The sequence below is a fragment of the Mytilus californianus genome, unplaced genomic scaffold (assembly GCF_021869535.1).
Source record: "Mytilus californianus isolate M0D057914Y unplaced genomic scaffold, xbMytCali1.0.p SCAF_6, whole genome shotgun sequence".
NCBI lineage: Eukaryota > Metazoa > Mollusca > Bivalvia > Mytilida > Mytilidae > Mytilus > Mytilus californianus.
The window spans coordinates 111,578,168-111,602,597 of record NW_026262712.1 but is presented as its reverse complement, the minus strand read 5'-3'; the positions used below and the strand labels follow the sequence as shown (position 1 = coordinate 111,602,597).

The following is a 24,430-nucleotide window of genomic DNA, read 5'->3' as shown; positions in this document are numbered from 1 at the left end:
AAGGTAACACCCGGTCACCGAAAGCTCTTTTAATAAGAGCCTAGGTGGTCGAGTGGTCTAGCGCGTCGGTCACAGTGCAATGCGATTTGGTGCCACGATATCTCAGAAGCATGAGTTCGAATCCCGTCGAGGGAAAAACAAAACATTTACTAACGCAAATTTACAGATCTAACATTGTTGGGATGATGTTAGGCGAATTATATATATGCCACTGCATCGAGTGTGATACGATATGTAATCCACTCGAGACAGTTAAATTTTCAAACACAATGGGTGCAGAAAGGGATAAATTGACGAAGAATTAGAGAAATTTCTGTAGAGTCTAGGTGGTCGATTGGTCTAGCGCGTCGGACATGTTGTAAATAGCTATCAAAGGTACCAGGATTATAATTTAATACGCCAGAAGCGCGTTTCGTGTACATTAGACTTTTCAGTGACGCTCAGATCAAAATAGTTATAAAGCCAAACAAGTACAAAGTTGAAGAGCATTGAGGACCCAAAATTCCAAAATGTTGTGCCAAATACGGCTAAGGTAATCTATTCCTGGGATAACAAAATCCTTAGTTTTTCGAAAAATTCAAAGTTTTGTAACAGGCAAAGCGATTTGGTGCCACGATATCTCAGTATCATGATTTAAATCTCGGCGAGGAAAGCACAAAAAACTTACATTGTTGGATTGATATTTAGACGAATTATATATACAGTGTATATATATAATTCGTCGTCTAAACATCAAATTTTTTGTTCTTCCCTCGCCGGGATTCGAACTAATGCTACTGAGATATCTTGACACCAAATCGCCTTGCACTGTATCCGACACGCTAGACCACGCGGCCACCCAGGCTTCACTGTATATATACAGTGTATATATATACAAATCTAAATTGAAAACAACGTTCAAACCTACGGTATATGTGTATATATATATAAACAAGTCTAAATTGAAAACAACGTTCAAACCTATGATTGCGTTGGATAAAAACCGCAATTATTTTACGTGTGCATGCAAAACAAATTTCTTGTTAGAGGGGTCTAAATACAGCACAAACTACATTTTCCAAAAGACCAAAAAAAGTGAAAAAGTATATTTTAACAAAACGCATTTGACTAACAGGTCGAACAACAAATGTTCTTAAACCCTGCTGACTGCCATTGGCGATTGCCAAATAAACGGATCACCGATGTAATAAATGGATCTTAATTATAAATTTAATACTAAACAGAAAACAATAAACTTGCGAAAAAGATGGTATACCGCAAACAAAAAGTGCAAAGGTTTTTGTACACCATATCCGGATTTCGACAATTAATTTCTCTTCAGTGATGTTAGGAATCAAACGGTATTTGGAAAGGAAAACAATTTACCTCAATTTAGGATAGACTCTTGAATTTTGAGGAGTCTATTGCAAATAGGACGAACGGATCATATAACCCCGAAGGCAAATATAATACAAGCCCAAACGAAAAAATATAAACAAGTCTAAATTGAAAACAACGTTTTAACCTAGTATGATTGCGTTGGATAAAAACCGCAATTTTAATGCGTGTGCATGCAAAACTGATTTTTTGTTAGAGGGGTCTAAATACAGCACAAACAACATTTTCCAAAAGACTAAAAAAGGGAAAAAGTATATTTTAAAAAAACGTATTTGACTAACAGGTCGAACAACAAATGGTCTTAAACCCTGCTGACTGCAATTGGCGCTTGCCAAATAAACGGATCACAGATGTAATAAATGGATCTTAATTATAAATCAAATACTAAACTGGAAACAATAAACTTGCGGAAAAGATGGTATACCGCAAAAAAAGGTGCAAAGGTTTTTGTGCACCATATCCGGATTTCGACAATTAATGTCTCTTCAGTGATGTTAGGAATCGAAACGGTATTTGGAAAGCCATACAATTTAACTCAATTTAGGATAGACTCTTGAATTTTGAGGAGTCAAAATAGGATGCACGGATCATATAAACCCGAAGGCAAATATAATAAAAGCCCAAACGAAAAAATATAAACAAGTCTAAATTGAAAACAACGTTAAAACCTATGATTGCGTTGGATAAAAACCGCAATTTTTATACGTGTGCATGCAAAACAAATTTCTTGTTAGAGGGGTCTAAATACAGCACAAACAACATTTTTCAAAAGACCAACAAAGTGAAAAAGTATATTTTAACAAAACGCATTTGCCTAACAGGTCGAACAACAAATGTTCTTAAACCCTGCTGACTGCTATTGGCAATTGCCAAATAAACGGATCACCGATGTAATAAATGGGTCTTAATTATAAATTTAATACTAAACAGAAAACAATAAACTTGCGGAAAAGATGGTATACCGCAAACAAAAGGTGCAAAGGTTTTTGTACACCATATCCGGATTTCGACAATAATGTCTCTTCAGTGATGTTAGGAATCGAAACGGTATTTGGAAAGCCATACAATTTACCTCCATTTAGGATAAACATGCATACATGTATCTTTAGGTTTGTTTATATAGATTGTATTACAATATGGCATCTAAACAAGCTAATATAATGTAAGTCCAAAACACATCACAAAAAATGTGAAAATAATACTTCCGGCACCATTACCTGAAAAGAAAGAAAACAAATTATGTTAAACAGCTATACATTGAATGCAGAATAACTTCATGAACGTTATAAAAACCAAAAGAAACAAAATAAAGAGATGAAAAACAAAGTGTAATTGAAATAAAATATATGCCTCGTGAAAAAAATTTTTGTTTACACCATGCCAATTTTATAAACCGAAAATGTATGGACACAGTTTAACAATTATGTATGCATCACGTAGAAAGTATTACCCGTAAACTATGATAAAATGAATAAGCTTCCAAGTTATTTTCCTTGGGTACCGACCATCAATGATAACCAAAAGGACTGTACTCCGTTTTTCTACTAAAGAACAGAACTGATTACCTTGGGCACTATCATTCCAAGAGTTTGAGAAGCGACCAAGTTGTACTACTCAAGTATTGACTACTAGAAAGATTATTTTCTTGAGACTATAATTCCAGGAGCAATGGAATAAACCCAGTTGTACTACTCAAGTAATGACCACAAGAAAGATGATAACAGTTGCACTATCATTCAACGAGCAATGGAAGTAATCCAGTTCATTTCCTCAAGTACTAGAAATATGATAATATTTTAGACTGGCAGTCTGCGGACAGGTTTTACTGAAGTACATATAGTCTGAAATGTGATAAAAGAGAAGCAACGGAGAGGTCCGCTAGAAAGATGATAACTCATAAGACTGACATTCTGCTGACAGTAAAAGCGACACAGTTGTACCACTGTAATACTGGCAACTTGAAAGGTGATACATGTAATCTTTTTACACTGACATTTTGTGGACAGAGTAAGCACCGGAAATTCCACAAGAAGTGACAGCGATAGAGTTGAACTACCGAAGTACTGACTACTAGAAAGATGTTAACATTTTATTATGAGTGACTTTCTGCTAGCAGAGTAAGCGACACAATGGTACTATTGAATGACTTACAACTGGAAAGAAACTAACCTTAGTGACTGACATCCACAAGCATTGACAGCAACAAAGTAGTACTAATGAAGTATTGACAACTAGAAAGAAGATAACCGTTGGGACTGATATTCCACGAGCTGGGGAAGCAACCAAGTTTTGTGATGGACGTGCAGACTACGTCGAAAGATAAACACATAATAAGGGACTGACATTTCTAGAGCTTGGGAAGCTATCAAATTGTACTACTGAAATACAGATTACTAAAAAGATGGGAACCTTTTTGACTGATATTCTACAAGCAGAGAAAATAACCAAATCGTAATATTGAAGTACAGACTACTAATTATAAAAAGGTGGTTAGATTTGGTACAGGGTTTAAGGCATAATATTAGTTAGTGTAACACATTAATGTTAACATTTTAATGTATATCAAATATTATAAGGATTACATATATTTACCACTGTCATTAACACAGCCTTACTGAGATAACATCTTGTTGACTTCCATTAAGGCCTGACCTACATCCAAATTGCAGTAAGTTCCAACTGTAGTCACACATTCCAGATAGATATATCCGGCACTGTTGGAAAAATAAACAAAACAATGAAATATCATAGAAACAAATTTCGATTATTGATGTTTTAAACATGTACAATTGTTATACTATTTTGTGAATCCTAAGTTTCTACAGCAGCGTCAAAATTCTAATTCCCTAACAAAATCTGTTTGCCGATAGCTACCTTCAGTTATTGAAGATGTAACTGTTGTTCTCAATTCGCCATTTTTATTTCATAGCATAGTATATGTTATATGTTATATGTTGATTAAAACGAATATTATCTATAGAGCGATGTTTTAGTCTATAAGGAAGAAATCAAGTTCTATATAAAACAAAATCTGACCTGCATCTTTTCACCTTGTCTTCTCCTGCCTGTGATATTGCACTCTCTAATGCTGAGACGCACGACTGTATTCTAGGAGTCGCACAATTCCGCGCTTCCGCTTCTAAATAAGGTAAAAACAAAATTATCTTATAATTTAAAGAAAGAAATTTGAAACAGCATAGAACCGCATGCCTAATATGTCCTCTTTAAAACACTAATTTAATACAAACACAGTAGATGTGGAGCCTCGTCATGGGGATGTACACACATTTAATATACACATTAATCTTGCATTAATGAAAACAAGTTTCTTTTTATATATATTAAAAATTCCGGATTATTTCTCGCTTCAGAGAAAGATTATTTGTATTTTTTTCTCCCTAGCCACACGGTTCCTACATGCAAAAGTAAAATTTTCTCATAAAAATATTTACTTCTTATTTATACTGAAGGTATTTGCAAAATTTAAAAAATTATCATAGATGTATGTAATCGTTGGAACAATTATCATTCGTATATGATATACATATAATTGAAATCAATCGCTGGTTGTGTCTGGTGGAAAACGCCATTGGACCTGTTTGAGTATAATTCAGTGGTGATTTCTTGTTGTTTAATATCAATTGTAAAAACAACTAAGTCTGTGTGCGTAACGAACACGAGTTTACCTTATTTGAATTATATAATAAATATCAAAACCAAAGATGTGATGGAGTTCTAAAAAGTTTTATCCTAAAAATACATGAATACATTTTCTAAAATATAGAACATATTCGGATTTGAACTTGGATTTCCAAGCTTTCGTGCGTGGTGTATGTTTAATAAGAACCATTCAATCGGTGGATGCACACAGTCTGGCTCAATATGGAGTCCATCTTCACTTCTTGTTTGCTTTTTTTTGTATCTTTTGAATCGATGTTTTCGATTTGAGCAATGATAAACCCCAGTTGTTTAAATGGTTAATATTGCATTCATTAAACAATTAAAATCAAAATAGTAATTGATTGTTTTTATTTACCATTAAAAATAAAGCACCATACAACAGTTGAATAAATAAGCTAACAATGCAAATATTGCAAAATCAATCGAGAAAAAAAACACAGTTAAACTTCATATTTTAAAGGGTTAGAAGATTTTCCTTTCCAGGTGTTTTATGTTCTTGTTAATGTTTTACATACAATTATTAAATTGGTTGAAATGCAATTTCATGATATTCTAGTGTAAGATCAACTCAACAATTTCCGCATCTGAATTAATCAAATAATGGGTGTGTTCTAGACATTGTCGATAACGTTTCATATAGAGAAATTTAGAATTCGAAGACACAAAAGATGGTACCTTGCATTTTATGGTTTATATTCTTCAAAAACTCCCTTCTCAATGCAATGAAACAAACAACTTTCCAAATAATTCATAATGAAAGTATGTAAAAACAATATTCAATTTGTAACTAAACAACCGTTTTAATGAACTTTGCATGTATGGCAACATTTAAATCTAAGAAAGTGCATCAACTTAAAAATAAGCGTAAAACCTGCAAAGATACAAACGTGTATTTTTTTTTACGCTAGATTACCGTTCTGGCTATAAAAAACGGAAAATTAGTGTTGCTAGCTATAAAACGTTTTTGTACATGTACATCAAGCTATTGCCTGTACCGAGTCATGAATATGACAGTTATTTACATTCGTTTGATGTGTTTCAGCTTTTGATTTTACAATTTGGTTAGGGACTTTCCGTTATGAATGTTCTTTGGAGTTCGGTATTTAAAGAGCTGATAAGATCAATATGATCGTTCCGGATTAAAGTTGATTCACTACTGAATTCTCTATTATATTGTGTAGAATATTCAAGTACAATATTGTTTTACCTTCAGCTGACAATGAAGATGTCAAATTCTCAGAGGATGTTGAATTCGGCTTGTCACTAATATCTGAAAAGGAGATAATTTGTATATATTCTGGATTTGTACCAAATCATATGCAAATAAAAGCTCATCATATACACTAGGTTTATAAATTACGTACATCAAACACGCGTTACATGTACGTCATAAATGACGCATCAGTGACGCTCGATAAATAATTGCAACCCGATCAAATCAGTGATTTTTAGAAAAAAATTATCAAAATGAATAACTTGTATTTTAGTATTGAATTAACTTTACTTTCAATATCATTGACCGTACATCTGAGCAATGTCCAATCGCGTATTTTGGCTAGAACTTACGGAGAAAGATTTTTGTATCAACAATTTTAGTTGCAACGATATGACATGATGCAGTTAATGATTAGATCAACCAAAATAGATGTCATTTTAAGTTACAATATGTAAATGCAACTTAACAAATATAACGATATATTGAATTTATCCTGCAATTAGACAACTATTGTACAAATAACAGGTACACAAATAAATGTTTGCTTTATTTGTAGTTGTACAAAAAAGTCTCTTGTTACCCCACTTCAATGTTGAGCTAGCGGTAATGTATGTATATGTACGTAGATTCCTCCGTTTACAGAACACCCCTCGAAGGCTACGAGGGTACAGTGGAATCCATGTACAGTCCTTATGTGGATTAATGGAGATGTGCCACTAACGTATTTACAATGTTTTCATATTTACAACGACAATCCCCACCCGATCACGAGGGAGTGATAGGACATCGGGCAGAGTCTGTTATAATGGTGGAGGAAGCCGAAGTACTCGGAGAGAACCACCGGGCTGCCCGGCGGGAACAGACAAATCGAACAGATATCAGCAAATTGATCTCAAGGTCAAAGTCGGGAGCAACTTTGACCAACCGAGGCCCCATAGTACCCATTATAGTTTAAACTCCGGTCTGGGTACCAGAGATGTGTGTGTGAGAGGGTTAAAATCACACTTCTGATGTACATTTGTAATGAAATCTTTAGCACCCGAGTGAGAATCGAACTCGGGCCCTTCAGCACTACAGCCATCGGTCTTACCACTATACCTCGAACTGACATAAATATATGAATATGAATATTACTGTTTCCTAACCAGTTCATTTTGGGGTCCTCTTCGCGATCCGCGTTTCAACTCTGTCGATTTCGTTGAGAAACTAGAAACTAAGATTGAGATTTTATCAACTAAAATTTCAAGTATTGGGAGTAGTTTCAGGATAAACACAATATATGTACATTGTGGAAAAATATAAAATTTATTTGTACTCGCTACGAAACAGGAGAAAAGCTCGGCGGAGCCTCGCTTTTCGTCCTGTTTCTAAAGCTCATACAAATAAATTTCATATTTTCCGACAACATACATATAATGTATGGTAGCAGTTGGTATGATACTAGTATATCAATCTTATCGTCAAAACGACTGATAGCTATCATAGAAGGATTGAAGGCGGAGGAGCGAATGTTTATACAATATTTCAACTTGGAAATCATAGCTTTGCCTTGAATATAAGTAACTTCTTAATTGTTCTACACGACAACAGTGAACCATATGAAAATTAATAATTGCCTGGTACCTACTTCAAAAAATAAGACAGAGTAGTCCAACGGGCAATACATTGGGAATAATTAAAGTACATGTAAAATGATGCATTTGCTTATAAATTTCTTCATTCTGTTACCGTATAGCGGGTTATTTTCGCGGGTGTAAAATTTCACTATTTTCATTGAATAAGGTACACGAAATATTTTGGCGGTTATTATTTTGGCGGATTCAGAACTTTTATCACTACCTTTCAACGTACACTTTTATATTGGCGGAATGTATTTTTGGCGATTTTAGTCATTCCGCGAAAATAAGCGAAATTTTGCACCCAGCAAAATAACCCGCTATACGGTATTCTTACAACTTATTCCTGTATTCTGCAAGATCATATAGTTTCGATGAATGAACTTATGTCTTATGTATCTGTCGACACTAAATGGAATTATGATTCAGTCAGAGAGAGACCTCATATGCATGCATAAACATACTCACATGCATTTCACTAGAAATTGACATGCGTTTTGTTTAGGTGTTATACCATCAAATCATAGTAGGTCACATCCATTTGCATACGAGAAAGGGTCGAGAAAAAATATTCCCTTGAATTTTGGAAACTTAAGGTTACATTGTTACAAATGTACCAAAGCTTGGTCACAGGACAAAATAGGTGAAAATTTGATTGGTTAACTTTGATTGATGGTTATTTTCTTATATGCAATGAAAGATCATGTGAAATTTTGTCTATAGTACTGAACAGGCTTAAATGTTACTCATGACTAATATTTCTTCATAAGAAACACAGTTCTTTTTTTGAAGAATTCATATTTAACAAAGACTAATAGGGGAAATCAAGTGTGGTAGTACAACCATGGACATTTTGCAATAATGTGCAATCAGCATACAAACTCATATAATCCTGCCTTACGGGGAGGTCGGGCTATTATTATAGGAGACATCAGCTCTCACAAAAAAGTCATTCAGACTTGCTGGTCTACGAAAAACTATAACATGAGGTTTATGACTTGAGATCACCCCCAGTTTTGGTGGGGTTCGTGTTGCTTATTCTTTAGTTTTCTATGTTGTGTCATGTGTACTATTATTTGTCTGTTTTTCTTTTTTCATTTTTTTTGTCAGTTTATTTTCGATTTATGAGTTTGACTATCCCTCTGGTATCGTTTGCCCATCTATTGTGAAAGATCCTGGATAATTTTGGTTGTTTTAGCAATAATCTGCCAATCGGTACGGATCAACGTGAAAGGTTAGTGAAGACGGGATTGTATGTTATAATAAACGGAACTATTTCGCTTCGCCTCGTCTGTTTGTACTTTAATAGGTCATCTTCAAAAAACAAATCAGCTGTTATTAGATATAGGAAGATGTGGTATGAGTGCCAATGAGACAACTCTCCATCCCAGTAACAATTTATAAAAGTAATCCATTATAGGTCAAGGTACGGCCTTCAACACGGAGCCTTGGCTCACACCGAACAGCAAGCTATAAAGGGCCCCAAAAATTACTAGTTATGTTTAGAAAACGTTGTTGAAATGATTTGTTTTTCTTATTTGCCTATGAAAATATTGGCGTTAGACCGTGTAATTTTTTCCCTGGCGCTGCTGTCTCGTTTATCTAAAGGTAATGTTCACCATTGGAGGTGAATTTGTTGCATTTCAGAACCAAGGTAAGCAGCTGGACTGAATATTCGGTAGGTACTTGTTAAGTGTTGCGCAAGACCCATATTTCCTTACACGATTGTAATCTGTCATCATGGTATGTTGGTATACAATGGGTTGATATCTAAAATGACAAGGAGAGTTTCCGGGGGAAGAGGGTTCATGGATTCCATCTTACGAAGGTGATCTGTGGTGTCTTGAATGTGAGAAGGCGGGTTTCCTACATGAGATCTTAAATGGAAGTATACGAATTCCGAGATTTTTTCTGTCTGATGGCCGTTTGCGGATACAATGTGTCTACCAGGATTGTTTACCTTGTGTATTTTTTAATATGATTCGCTCGACCATGCTTGGCGTTCTTTTAATATCCGATTGTACCCGCACCATTTGACCGTCATTGTGCATGGTTTTTACCGCAGTAATGACTTTGGAGAGTTGCATGTACGGTTAAGATGGGGTCAGTAATATTGCAATATAGATATATGTACACAAATGGGTATGTCGGGGTGCTTTTGTGTATATACATTTGTATGTGTTTAAAGTATATAAGTACATGCATGTGTGTTAGTTTATATGCTATGTTGCCGTTCTTTGGGGGGGGTTTTTTTGTTACCTTTTTCCTCATATTTATTATTTTGATTTACACGTCTTTTAATTTGTTTTTTTCTCGTTCATACAAACGGAACACTAATTTAATAAGATTAAAATTTGCATTTTGTAATACCAAATTTTGAAATTCACAGATTTCTTTTTGTATATATTTTGTATTTCTACTCTGGCGAAAACGCATTTTTTGTTATATTATCAGGATAATGGTGCACTCGCTAAATTTCTATGGATGTTAGAGGTGGTTTTAAGTAAAAAAATCGATACATTGTTTAACAACTTTTACATATCGATAACACTATTAGATAAAACGAACCTTGGTGAATAACTTGCCATCAGTACACCAAGATATAAAAGAGTTGGAACTAGAACTAAAAATAGTAAGGGGAAAAAAGGTCAAGGGGATAATAACAAGAGATGAGATAAAATAGCAAGTAGTGGAGAGGGAACAGGGAAGTAAATTTTAGGGAAAAAAGGAAACACTAAACAGAAAAAAAAATATTCCAATTCTTTTTTTCTGGTGGAAACGTCCGAGATAACAGATCCAAAAATTATTACAAATAAACAAAAACACTTTTACAAAAAGTAATATACTACAGCACGTCTATCTTTTGTCATAAAAAAAATCATAATATCAAAAAAGTATAGTTAAATCAGGGCAAGGAATCAGAGCTGTGCTTGACAATGTGTATGTGTGTGCATGTATGTCAATACAATTATATCATCAGTACAATTTTTAAAATTATACTTTATATGTTTGTATAACTTACCTTAACTAACTGAAATTACAACTAAATGTATTTAAGCCTGAAATATTTGGAAGGTGAATACATTTTATAAATATCATTATTTCAACGTGGGGCTCATCAAATATGCACACTGCTGGACACAGTAAAGGTACACAGGTTGTAAAGTGGTAACGTTTTATCGGCAAACATGTTTTTGAATCAAGTTTCTCGTTTAAATTATACGATAGATTTCAATTTATAGCAAAAGATAGTTTAGTTTAATATACGTACTACAATCGTAGTGGGTTAGAGACATTCTGGCATTGTCAATGGCATCTTGACCTGCTTCCAAATTGCAGTCAGAAAAATGTGTTTGCAAACACTTCAGATGGAAATTCATTGCACTGTGTTTTAAATTTAAGAAAATGAAATAGAATAGGAACTAAATGTAAAATACAAATTTTAACATGGCAATTAACTGTGTTCCTCTTGCCGACTTGTTTTTTTTTTTTGTCATATGAGCAAATAAAATAGAAACTCTTATGTAGAACGAAAAAACGCTAGTATTATGATTTTACTTCACGTTCCTATATACAGAAGATGTCTTTGCACTTAGTTTGATGACTATATGTTAAACGCATCTATCCCATTTATATGTTCTCTGTGGTGTTTTGTAATCTGTTGTTTGTCTTTAGTTGTCTTTCATTTTTGCCATTGTTTTGTCATAGATTTATATAGTCTGAATATCGTTTTGGTATCTATCGCCGGTCTTACCTTTTAATATTGTATACATGTTCAATTGTTTGACATAGGACAAGGCAAAATTTCTGGCAATTTTTTTCCAAAAATCAGATACATTTCACAAGATCTGTGATTTTTAAAATTAAATATTGATTGTATATAAATATAAAAAGATGTTATATGAGTTCAGAGAAATGACATTACATTTACTTAGTAACGATTTTATGCACAATCATGATTATTTGACACAATAAAGAAGACAACAGTCGCCAAAGATTTATTTCAACAGTAGGTTGCTAGTGTTTAGTACCAAATACACTGCTGGTTGTCTATGTTAAATAAGTAAAAATATCCTTACAAGTAGCGTATATTCGCCTAAAAACTTTAAAATCTCATTTATCAAATGACATGTATGACGTCACAGTCAAAGTCTGTCACCAAGGCTTCGCTAATATTTTCATACTCGGAAAACCCTTTTGTTTGGTACTAACATAATGTGATAAGAAGTAGAATCAAACAATGTTTAATTTTATTGGGAATTCACATGGCCAATAAAGTCTTAAAATAAAGCTTGTATTTTCAATGAAATACATCTAGTATCGAATTTCTTAATTTTTTCTTGACATCAATTGTGCATTTCCTTGCGTTTAAAAGAGGAATGAAAGATACCAAAGGGACATTCAAACTCATAAATCGTTTAACTGTTACATGTTCTATATTCCGTTTTTTTATGCAAAATAACAATGATGAAAACACTTGACCTTTTTCTCTTTAAAGTTTTGCAAATTATTTTTTATTTTCGGTCAGGATAGCATTATTCTATGAATCAAATGAATTTACCATTGCAAGAGTATACAAAATCTGATATTTCGACGTCTTTTTCCATTTTAACTGACAAAAGTTAGAACAGAATTTACCATTTTATGAATGTTTACAATATACTAAATTTTACGGATAAAATATATTTTAAAAATATTGACGATATTTACACAATATTTTCTGCAATTGTGATCATTAAAATGTTATGTACCTTTTTGCATGGCTTGGATCAAAAGTACTAGTATATGATAACACTTTAACACGATAAGTCTATAAACAACTATCTGACCTGCATATTGCCTCCTTTTCTCCCGCAGACTCTGTTAATGCACTGTAGTAGGCTGCGGCACATGACTCTATATGTTGATTAGAACAATTCTGCGTTTCATTTTCTGAATAAAGCAATTTCAATTTCAAAAATTGAGGAAAGATTTAAAGAATTATTCATCATATAACCGAGAAAAAACAATCATTTCTTCCAAATTGTAGTTTTACAACTCATTTGAAATTTTTGGTTTTACATTACAGAGTAGCATACGATCAGTTTTAGTCATAAATTTGTTTTTTTAAAAGAGCCATTCACCTATTCACCTAGTTGGACTATAGGATTTTTGAAAAGAACAAAATACTAAATCATGAAGCCACACGGAGTATTCCAATGATCACTTTAATTGAATATGCATGTGACATTTTGTTCATGTATCTTTGTCAATATAATGGAGTTTGATGCGACTGTCGTACAAGTGAGAGGTTTAGCGCTATAAAACCAGGTTCAATCCACCATTTTCTACATTTGAAAATGCCTGTACCAAGTCAGGAATATAACAGTTGTTGTTCATTCGTTTGATGTGTTTTATCATTTGATTTTGCCATTTGATTAGGAACTTTCCGTTTTGAATTTTCCTCGGAGTTCAGTATTTTTGTAATTTTACTTTATCCTAATTGAACTCGTCAAAATATAATATTTATATCTTACGAATAGGGATGTTAACGTATAAGAGATACATTGGTGCTATGAGTAAACACAAATAATGACTCACAATATTAATCGAGTTCTATTGAAAAGATGAATAGATATTTTATTTAAAAGAGTTGACGGAGATATTTTAACAACACAGGTTTCCAACAACACACATATACACATGATAGCTACACATTGTTCTATTTGTATTCTGATACTCTTGATAAATCGACATTACGAAAAGGGTAACTCATAACAATTCGTATGTATGTATGTTAATAAAATAATATCATTAGTACAATTTTTAGTATTATACTTTATATGTTTGTATAACTAACATTAACTAACTGAAATTACAATTAATCGTACTTAAGCCTGAAATATTTGAATGGTGAATACATTTTATGAATATTATTATTTCAACGTGGGGCTCATCAAATACGCATACTGGTGGACACTGTAAAGGTACACAGGTTGTAACGTGGTAACGTTTTATTGGCAATCATGATTTTGAATCAAGGTTCTTATTTATAAAGAACGTACGATAGATTCAATTTATAGCAAAAATTTGTAAAGATTTAATATACGTACCACAATCGTGGTAGGTTAGAGACATTCTGGCATCGTCAATGGCCACTTTACCTGCTTCCAAATTGCACTCAGAAAAATGTGTTTGCAAACACTCCAGATGTAAAGTCAATACACTGTTTTTTTTAAATTTAAGAAAATGAGATAGAATAGGAACCAAATGTTAAATACAATAAATAACATCGCAATTAACCGTGTTCCTCTTCTTGCCGACTTATTCCTTTTATATATATATATATATATCAGGCAAATATAATAAAAACTTCTTTTGTAGAACGAAAAACGATAGTATTTTTTTATATCACGTTCCAATATACAGAGGATGGCATCGCACTAAATATGTTCAATTGTTTAACATAGGACAAGACACAATTTCTAACATTTTTTTTCCAAAAATTCAAATATTTTTCACACGATCTCTGATTTAAAAAAATTAAATATTGATTATTTGGTACTGAACACAACTGCTGAAACATATCTTTGGCTACTGTTGTCTTAATGGTGTCAGATAATAATGATTTTGCATAAAATCGCTACTAATTCAATGCATTGTCATGTCGCTGAACTCATATGGAAGTGCACTGTGTACATACAGGCTTCGTGTTCGTGTTGAAGAGCGTACTTTGACCTATAATTGTTTCCATTTTTACCAATTGTGACTTGGATGGAGAGGTCTCGTTGGCACTCATACCATATCATCGTATACAATGTTACCTTAGAAAAAAACGTCTTAATAACTATCGTTTTCGTTTAAACATTTTTAAATCTCGTTGATGACATGACATTCATGACGTCATAGTCAAATTGTTTTATCAAGGTTTAATTATCTCGTATTTACAAACTCTGAAAATCATTGTTCGTGGTGTTTAAACGATGTGATAAGTAGTGGCATCAAACAATGTTTTTTTGTAATGGGAATCCACAAGGCAAAATAAGCCCTAAATGTTACCTTGTCCTTTTCAATGATATACATCTAGTATCGAAGTTATAAATTTGTTTTACATCATTTTTGGATTAACCGTAGTTTTAACCGTAGTATTCCTTTCTTTAAGCATACGTACAGATAATACAAATTGTTGAACTTATAGTAACGTCAATAGTTAATTTTGGTTCATCAAAGCATTTTCAATGTATCTAATAGTTTTGACAGTACACAAATCAGACATGTTGGCGGCTTATCTGTTTTAACTTACTAAATCGGAACAAAATTAACTATTTTATGAATGATTACATTATACCAAATATAACGGATATTTTAAAAAAAAAATATATCACCGATTTTGAACAACATCATGAACATTATCCGTCAATATGATCAGAAAAAATGGAGTATCTTTTTGCATGGTTTCGATCAAATATAGATGTGGACAACTATAAAACAACAAGTCTAAAAGTACAATCTGACCTGCAAATGGCCTCCTTGTTTCGTGGTGAATCTCTTAATGCATTGAAGTAGGCTGTGGCACAGGCCTCAATTTGTTTAGTAGAACAATTCTGCGCTTCATTTTCTGAAGTATGCATTATATACATTTCAAATAATAAGGAATGATAACAGGTAATATAATCAAATAACCGAGTGAAAACAAAACCAAATGTGTGTTCCAATCTTTTGGTTTAACAACTAATTTTATATAAAAAAACATATGCATACCTAACTCACATTAAAGAGTAACACACGATCAGTTTAAGTCACAAATTCGTTTTTTTAAAAGAAAAAATGTGGAGAATTTGGTAATATGGACAACTTGGTGAATATCACAACAAAACTTTTTTATTTTATTAACATGAAGGGCAATGAAATACAAAAATGCGTACATTTTCCCTTGATCTTACCGCCAAATATTTTTAAGATCATGGACAGGGATTAATGCTCGAAAATATTAGGCAATGACGTCATTTTTCAGTTAAGAAACGTCGCGTGATTACGTCAATATATCAATAAAATACACTCTACTTCATTCATACAACCGTACAACTATCCTGACGTTTTTTAAAGGTAAAAAAAGATTACTTACTACTTTATATTACTTCGTATTCCTAACAACAATGACAAATTGCCGGTAAACAGAAACATGTCATTATTCTATATGAAGATTTCAAAATTAAACAAACTGTTTTTGTTGATTGACAACTACATAACGTAAAAGTGGAAAATCAATTAAGATTGATAACTTAGTGAATATTAACATGAGGGGCAATACAATACAAAGATGTATTATAAAGCATTTTAAGAAAAAATGTCTTATATTGGTTTTAAGAAACCTTTAGTGACTCCATAATGTTTAAGATCAGTTGTGAATACAGCTTAGTCTATTCTATGGACGTTACACACACATTTAAATTAGTCAATAAATAGGCAAACCGAAATTGTTATATGATTTGACTAGTTTTATTCGAAAATACTCTAAAAAAAGTAAAATCACAACAATACTGAACTCCGATGACAATTAAAAACGGAAAGTACTTAATCAAATGGCAAAATTAAAAGCTGAAACACATCAAATGTGTCAAACGAATGGACAACAACTGTCATATTCCTGACTTGGTATAGGCATTTTCTTATGTAGAAAAATGGTGGAGACCTATTGGAATTCATCAGAAACCTTTCGTGACTCTGTCATGTTTAATACAACCAAGTCGACGGGCGTAACGAAAAAAAAAATCAGTCAATAAATAGTCAAACTGAAGATGTTAAATAATTTGAATATTTTTATCCTAAAATACACTAAATAATTTTTTAAGGAAAAAACATTACTATGTGGTATGGGCTTTGCTCATTATTGAAGGCGTATAGTGGCCAATAGTTGTTATTTTCTGTTTCATTTGGTCTCTTGTGGAGAGTTGTCCATTGGCAATCATACCACATCTACTGTTGCATAGTCTCAGGCATTAGCAACACATTTAACGTAGTCAATAAATAGGCAAATAAAGGTATACCACTGTTCGAAAGTCATAAATTGATTGAGAGAAAACAAATCCAGGTTACAAACTAAACCTATGGAAACACATCAACTATAAGAGGAAAACAACGAAACAACAGAAACACTGACGTGCAACAAAAAACAAAAGACAATGCAAGACACACAGAAACGAACTATAAGATAACAACTGCCATTTTCCTGATTTGGTACAGGACATTGTAAGAAAAACTGATGGGTTGAAGCTGATTTTGTGGCTAGCCAAACCGAGCGCATTTATGGCAATGTTAAACATAACACTAAAAGGACAACATTACATGACAGGACTACAGTACAAATAAATGCAAAAACATTAAGGACAGAGAAATACACAAATAAACAGTTCAAACCTAAACAGTTAGATACTTAGAACATGTTGAATACTGAAAACCAACTAATTTTCGCGGGCGATCTATTTTCGCGTCTTTCACGAGAAGAAAAATAACGCAAATATAAATCGTCGCGAAAATTTAAAACTTGGATCTTTCCTTGTCTAATTACATCAAGTATATGTGAAAATTGCGAAATTAAATCGTCGCAAGTTGGGCTAGAAAGGACTAAACGCGAAATAAAGTCTCCGCGAAAATAAGTTGGTTTACAGTAGTTTTATCCCAAAATACACTCAATAATTGTACTCTAAATGTGATTTTCAAAGTCTCGAGGATGATATAACCATAGCAGAAGACGTTTGGCTCCTGCATTGGTTAGAAACATTTTGTAGAAAATGATGGATTAATAAACTGAGACTAAAAATGGGGAATATGTCAAAGAGAAAACAACCCGACCAAATAGCAGACAACAGCCAAAGGCCACAATATGTCTTCAACGCAGAGAGAAAATCCCGTACAAGGAGGTGGTTCTCAGCTGGCTCCTAATTAACATTATTTCTATAGCAAGCTTAACCTCTCACTGGTATGGAAGTAGCATAAAAGTTCATGATATTTACAATGATGTATGAAGAAAACAAACTGACATAATAGGTTGTTGTTTACTTTTTAAAAAGTGTCTATTTTGTGAAAATCAAAGAAAAAAAAAATAACTATAGCAGGAGACGTTTGGCTTACTTTGAATGTCATTCTCATTATTGCTTTTGTATTTGATTTGTAGTTTTTATTGAAGGATTAAAGACGGAGAGGCGACTACTTATACACTATATCAACGTGGAACTCATTCAATACGTGCACAAACAACTGTTAAGGTAGTTCAGTGGAATAGAAAAAAAATGACAGAATTTTCTTATACTTTGCCAAAATGAAGATTTGACTATGCTTTTTTCAAAAAAATGATAAAAAGTATGGGTTACCTTGCTATTTTTTTAAGTACGAGTCGTTCAAAATTGCCAAAATTTGCTTAGATTGTTCATGAAAAAACACATTTTTGTGCATACAAAGAAATCTAAGAGACAGAATTTTGAAATAAAATATGAGAAGATATGTTTTATAATATATTTTAAGAAAATAAAAAGAAAAAATGGTGTCACCGAACTTGTTTTCTTGCTACAAGTACAAAATGAAAATTTCCCTATATGTCCAGTATAAATTTTGTACTAAAAGAGTTGTCTCCCCTTAAATGGCTTATTTGAAAAATTAATTCTAAAAGCACAAATATTTGGTATTTGTCAAGCTTTCTCGATAATGCAATGAATAACTAAGTTTTCTTTATATAAATAAACAGTGTAACCAATGAATTGTAAATCTGTCTCCAAATTTGCAGATTTGGGCAAAGAACTAGACAGATTATTTACTGTGATTGTACAATTCAAGATGGCGGTATACCCCTGATCTACCTTAAGGTACATTGGTTGTTAATATATAGCAAAGGATGATAAAATTAAATGTACTTACCACAACCAGACTGGTATAGAGTCGTGTTTGCATAAGCAGTGGCCTCATGAACTGCATTTGAATTGCAGTCAGACGAATATGTTTGCAAACATTCCATATAGGTATTTATCACACTTCAAAATACAAAAACAAATGTTAAAGAATAGGAACTAAATGTTATATCAGAATTTCTATGGGAATTAACTGTGCTCTTCCTCTGGTCGACTTGTTCATTTTTTTATGTGTGGCAAATTCATACAGGAGCATAGAAATGAAAGACGTTTATATCATGCTTTTACTTCAGTGTGCGATATACAGAAGATGTACTCTCATTAAATATTTCAAAGTTGGATGACTATGTTGAACGTATTATCCCATTAATTGGTTATGTATGTATGTATGTTTAGTATTCTGCTGTTTGTCTTTTTGTCGTCGTTCATTTTTGCCATGGTTTTGTCATAAATTTTGCCATTTTTACATCACTTTTGCATTAACCGTAGTTTAACCGTTGTATTCATTTCTTAAAGCATACGTACAGATAATACAAATTTTTGAACTTATAGTAACGTCAATAGTTTATTTGGGTTCATCAAAGCATTTTCCATGTATCAAAGAGTATTACACCTGCCTCAGTACACAGATCAGACATGTTGGCATCTTATCTATTTTTGCTTACAAAATCGGGACAGAATTTATGAATGATTACATTGTACCAAATATTAAGGATCATTTTTTTTTTTGTAAATACATCAACGATTTTTTACAACATGTTCCGTCAATATGATAAAAAAAATGGTGTATCTTTTTGCATGGCTTTGATCAGATATAGATGAGGACAACTATAAAACAACAAGTCTAAAATTACAATCTGACCTGCAAATGGCCTCCTTGTTTTGTGGTGACTCTCTTATTACATTGACGTATGCTGTGGCACAGGACGTGATTTGTTTAGTAGAACAATTCTGCGCTTCATTTTCTGAATTATGCATTATACATTTCAAATAATAAGAAATGATAAAAGGTAATATGATTATATAACCGAGTGAAAAAAAACAAATGTTTGTTTCAATCTTTTGGGTTTAAGAACAAGTTTTATATAAAAAATAAATTCTATGCATACCTAACTCATATTAAAGAGTAACAAACGATCAGTTTAAGTCAAAAACTCGTTTTTTAAAAGGAAAAATGTGAAGAATTAGGTAATATGGACAACTTGGTGAATATCACCACAAAACTCGAATATATTAGGCAATGACGTCATGTTTCAATGATGAAACGTCGCGTGCTTACGTCAATATATCAATAAAATGCACTCGACTTCAATCATGCAACCGTACAGCTATCCTGACGTTTTGTACGGGCAGAAATAGTTTACTTACTATTTTATTTTACTTTATATTCTTAACAACAAACAATACAGCTATGACAAATTGCCGATAAACAGAAAAATGTCATTATTCTATATGTAGATTCCAAAATTCAACAAACTGTGCTGATTGGTTTACAACCTCATAACGTAAAAGTGGCGTCCTTCAGCTGGCCCCTAAACAAATATGTATACTAGTTCAGTGATAATGGACGTCATACTAAACTCTAAATTATACACAGGAAACTAAAATTAAAAATGATACAAGACTAACAAAGGCCAGAGGCTCCTGACTTGGGACAGGCGCAAAAATGCGGCGGGGTTAAACATGTTTTTTGAGATCTCAACCCTCCCCCTATACCTCTAGCCAATGTAGAAAAAACATACGCACAACAGTACGTACAGTAAAACTCAGTATAAGAGAAGTCCGAGTCCGATGTCAGAATAGGAAACAAAAGAAAATAAACAAAATGACAATAATACATAAATAACAAATGACTACTAGCAGTTACTGACATGCCAGCTCCAGACCTCAATTAAACTGATTAAAAGATTATGTCTTCATCATATGAATTTCAGGCACAATCCCTCCTGTTAGGGGTTTTGTATTATACCGTCATAAAATATATGAGAAGAACATAACCCGTGTCATGCCAACAACTGGTTTTAGAATAAATATGTTTAATTCCGATGCAAAGACCCTATAAGTGAATTAATATTAAAGCCAAAATATGCAATCTTTAATGACAGGACAACAGTATCGTAACTATATCCCTTCTTAATAAGTCTGTTTAAAGGTTTTGTTAGCTGTTGAGGTGAATACTGACATTTTTGTGCTTTGTAAAGAATATTACCATAAAAGATTGGATGTGAAATACCCGAACGTATAAGATATCTGCATGTTGAGTTATATTTACGAATGATGTCCTTATACCGATGATAAAATTTAGTAAATGTTTTGACTAGTTTATGATATCGAAAACCCTGGTGCAATAATTTTTCAGTAATACATAAATTTCTCTCGCTAAAATCTAATACGTTGTTACATACACGAGCGAATCGTACAAGTTTAGATATATAAACACCATAAGATGGTGACAAGGGAACGTCACCATCTAAAAATGGATAATTAACGATAGTTAATGAAAAATCATCTCTTTTATCATAAATTTTTGTATAAAGCTTCCCATTAATGATATAGATATCAAGATCGAGGAAAGGACAGTGGTCATTGTTAGTATTAGCTTTATTCAAAGTAAGTTCAACAGGATAAATTTCTTTAGTATACATACTGAAGTCGTCATTATTGAGAGCCAATATATCATCCAAATATCTAAAATTATTGTTAAATTTTTGTATCAGATGTTGTTTCGATGGGTCTTTGCTGATTTTAGTCATAAATTGTAACTCATAACAATACAAAAACAGGTCCGCAATAAGTGGTGCACAGTTAGTCTCCATTGAAATTCCGATAACTTGACGATATACGGAATCTCCAAAGCGAACAAAAATGTTATCAAGTAAAAATTCAAGGGCAGATATAGTATCTATCAAAGCATGTCCAATTGACATAGTTCTTTTGTTTGTTGCTACTAAAAAATGACCTAAAAGAGTTTGAACATATGTATTCGCATTCAGACTTTTTAAATGCCCATTTAATTAGGTGTGTGAATATTTTCTTAATGAAAATATGAGGCAAAGTGGTATATAGGGTAGAAAAATCTAAACTTTGAACCGATTCAAAATCACCAATATATGCATGCAATTTATCAAGTACTTCCAACGAGTTTTTGACACTCCAAAAGTAATTAATTCCACTATTTTCAAAGGTTTGTCGTTTTCTTTTGTAGCCATGGCGTTGTCAATTTTTTCCCGACTCAATGGGATCTTTTGACTCTCTTTTAGAAAGTAGTCTGACGATTACGCTACAAACTCCACACTAATAGTAACAATTTAATGTAAAACAAAGGATAATTAGTATTTAATATACTTACAACAATGGTACTGGTGTAGAGACGTTTTGGCATTGGCAATGGCCTGACCTGCCTCTAAACTGCAGTCCGAATTATTTGTTTGCAAACATTCCAGATAGATATTTACTACACTGTTTTCAAAATAAATAAATAAATGAAATACAACAGAAACTAAATATGATATCAAAATTTCCATGGACACTAACTTTCCTCATGATTTTGTCGACTTGCTCAAATTTTCAAGGTAAGTTCATACAGCAAATATAAAGCAAATTCAAAAACTTCATACAAAGAACGAATACATGTAGGTGCCAGCATTATGATTCAACTTCACGTTTTGCTATATGGAAGACATCCTCTCACTTCATTTTTTAAAGTTTGTTTGATGACAATATATGTAATTTATATGTTCTATGTTGTGTTTGTACACTGTTGATTGTCATTTTGTCGTCTTTCGTTTTTTTTTTTACTCTCATATCTCTATTCATAATTTTGAATATCGCTTTAGTACAAATTTATCTTCCGTCTCTGTTATAGATGTAACATAATGTTCACAACTGTTTTACATGGGAAAAGGTAAGAGTCAATACAACAGAAACATTGTTTTCACAATTAATAAATTGAATGTATATACTGTGTGTATTTCAATATGAGTAAAACTACATGACAGTAAATATGTTGCAAATAGCGCATTTATGCAAAAACATTATTATCTGACTTGGACATGCGTAGACACAATATAGAGGGTGTGGGAGACGCTCGTGGTTAATGTTTATTTAGCAAAAATGTCCTTACAATAAACGTTGATGCACTTAAAAAAAAATCGAATCTCGTTTATAACATGATATTAATGACATCACAGTCACATTGTGTCAGCAAGGCTTTGTAGAGATGATAGAAAATCCTACCCTCACCTCAATATAGTATCGTAAATAGCTTGATTTGGTAAAGAATACCATTGCTACATGTATATAATGATTAAACACCTGTCTAGGTCACCAAAATTAGCTATTTCGTAGTTTTTTTTTTATCGTTTTACATGTTTTAACTGACTATGTTGGTACAAAATTGACCATTTTATGACTGTTTATATTATATCAAATTTTACTGATAAATTAGTTTTTCGAAAATACATCAACGATCTTTAACTAGTGTCTTGTAAAGTTGATCAGCAAATCTTGGTGTACCTTTAAGTATGACTTGAATCAAAAATATATGATAACACTACAACAAAACAAGTCTATAAAGCACAATCTGACCTGCATATTGCCTCCTTGTCTCCCGCTGACTCTCTTAATGTACTGTAGTATGCTGCGGTACAGGACTCTATATGTTGAGTAGAACAATTCTGCGCTTCAGTTTCTGAATAATGCATCATCCATTTCATATAATAGGGAATGGTTTGGGGTAATATAATCATATAACAGAGAGAAAAAAAACAAATACTCAGGTCATGCTCAAGTCATGGAACTGAACTCGTGGAAATGTTAGGATTGAATCTTGTGAATTGAAATTTTCTTGTGCTAAAGTTACATTCAATTTGGTACTATCAGAAACAAACGAATCATGACTCATAATCTTAAGTGAGTGCTATTGTAGAAAAAGGTGAGCAATTCAAAAATAGGACATTTGTTATACATTCGTTTTTATGTACTTGAGTTTTCGATTTCGCTATTTGTTAAAAAACGTTTCCGTTTTGAATTTTCTTTTGGGTTAAGTTTTGTTTGTTTTCTTATTTCATTTTTATCAACATGATTAATTTGACTATGGTTTTGAATGCTGTAGAATATGAATGAAGGAGTGGTCGGATAAAATGTTAAGACAGGTTACCAACAACACAAAAAACGTGATGATAGCTACTCATTTTTCTTTTTGTATCCTATATTCACCATTAGTCAAGCAGCAAGGAAACAGTAGCATATAACAATTTGTATGTATGTATGTCAATACAATAAGATCATAATTACAATTTTTAGTATTATACTCTATTAGTGTGTACAACTAAGCTTAATTCACTGATAATGCAACTAAGCGTATTTCAGCTTATGTTATTTGAAAGTTTTAAAAGAATTATCACCGGTTGTCGTCTAGACAGATATAGTCGGCGTATATTGTCATTGAGAAACCTTCAGTTACTCTGTGGTGATTAATTTTGATTAAAAATACTGGGTGACGAATACATGTTTAACGTATTTGAATAATCCAGTAAAGTAAATATTCAAACCGAAACTGTTTGATACTTTGAATATTTTAACCTAAAATACATTTAATAATCGTCTCAAAAAAGACCTAATAGGATATCAACTCTAATTTCCTAGGTTTATTGAATGAT

General features: G+C 32.5%; 2 protein-coding genes across 13 annotated transcripts in view; both read right to left on the bottom strand.

Moving 5' to 3' along the window:
* LOC127705825 (uncharacterized) overlaps positions 1 to 24,430 on the bottom strand; it is a 117,485-nt gene that overhangs the window by 64,749 nt on the left and 28,306 nt on the right. The window lies entirely within an intron of this gene.
* Positions 1,072 to 23,513, bottom strand: LOC127705824 (uncharacterized). Of its 12 annotated transcripts, none has more exons than XM_052210179.1 (12): positions 23,358 to 23,499; positions 22,120 to 22,229; positions 19,633 to 19,735; positions 18,781 to 18,893; positions 15,385 to 15,487; positions 13,983 to 14,095; positions 12,720 to 12,822; positions 11,162 to 11,274; positions 6,266 to 6,328; positions 4,414 to 4,516; positions 3,960 to 4,091; positions 1,185 to 2,594 (listed from the first exon to the last, which is right to left on the bottom strand). In XM_052210179.1, the coding sequence occupies exons 4-11, from the start codon at positions 18,875 to 18,877 to the stop codon at positions 3,989 to 3,991; spliced, it is 798 nt and encodes a 265-aa protein (XP_052066139.1). In that variant the 5' UTR covers positions 18,878 to 18,893; positions 19,633 to 19,735; positions 22,120 to 22,229; positions 23,358 to 23,499; the 3' UTR covers positions 1,185 to 2,594; positions 3,960 to 3,988. The 12 variants fall into 12 exon arrangements, 3 of the variants coding, with proteins under 3 accessions (XP_052066139.1, XP_052066140.1, XP_052066137.1); XM_052210180.1 differs by having other exon boundaries at positions 3,993 to 4,091; XM_052210177.1 differs by having other exon boundaries at positions 3,970 to 4,091; positions 23,358 to 23,498.

Bases quoted from the DNA above. Each gene is read 5' to 3' on its own strand.
- LOC127705824 (XM_052210179.1), bottom strand. From the start codon at position 18,877: ATGGAATGTTTGCAAACATATTCGTCTGACTGCAATTCAAATGCAGTT. The intron at 14,096-15,384 runs GTCAGATTGTAC...TAAAAAAAACAG, and splicing joins AACAAGGAGGCCATTTGCAG to TGTATTGACTTTACATCTGG. The intron at 6,329-11,161 runs GTACGTATATTA...TCTCCTTTTCAG, and splicing joins TCTAACCCACTACGATTGTA to ATATTAGTGACAAGCCGAAT.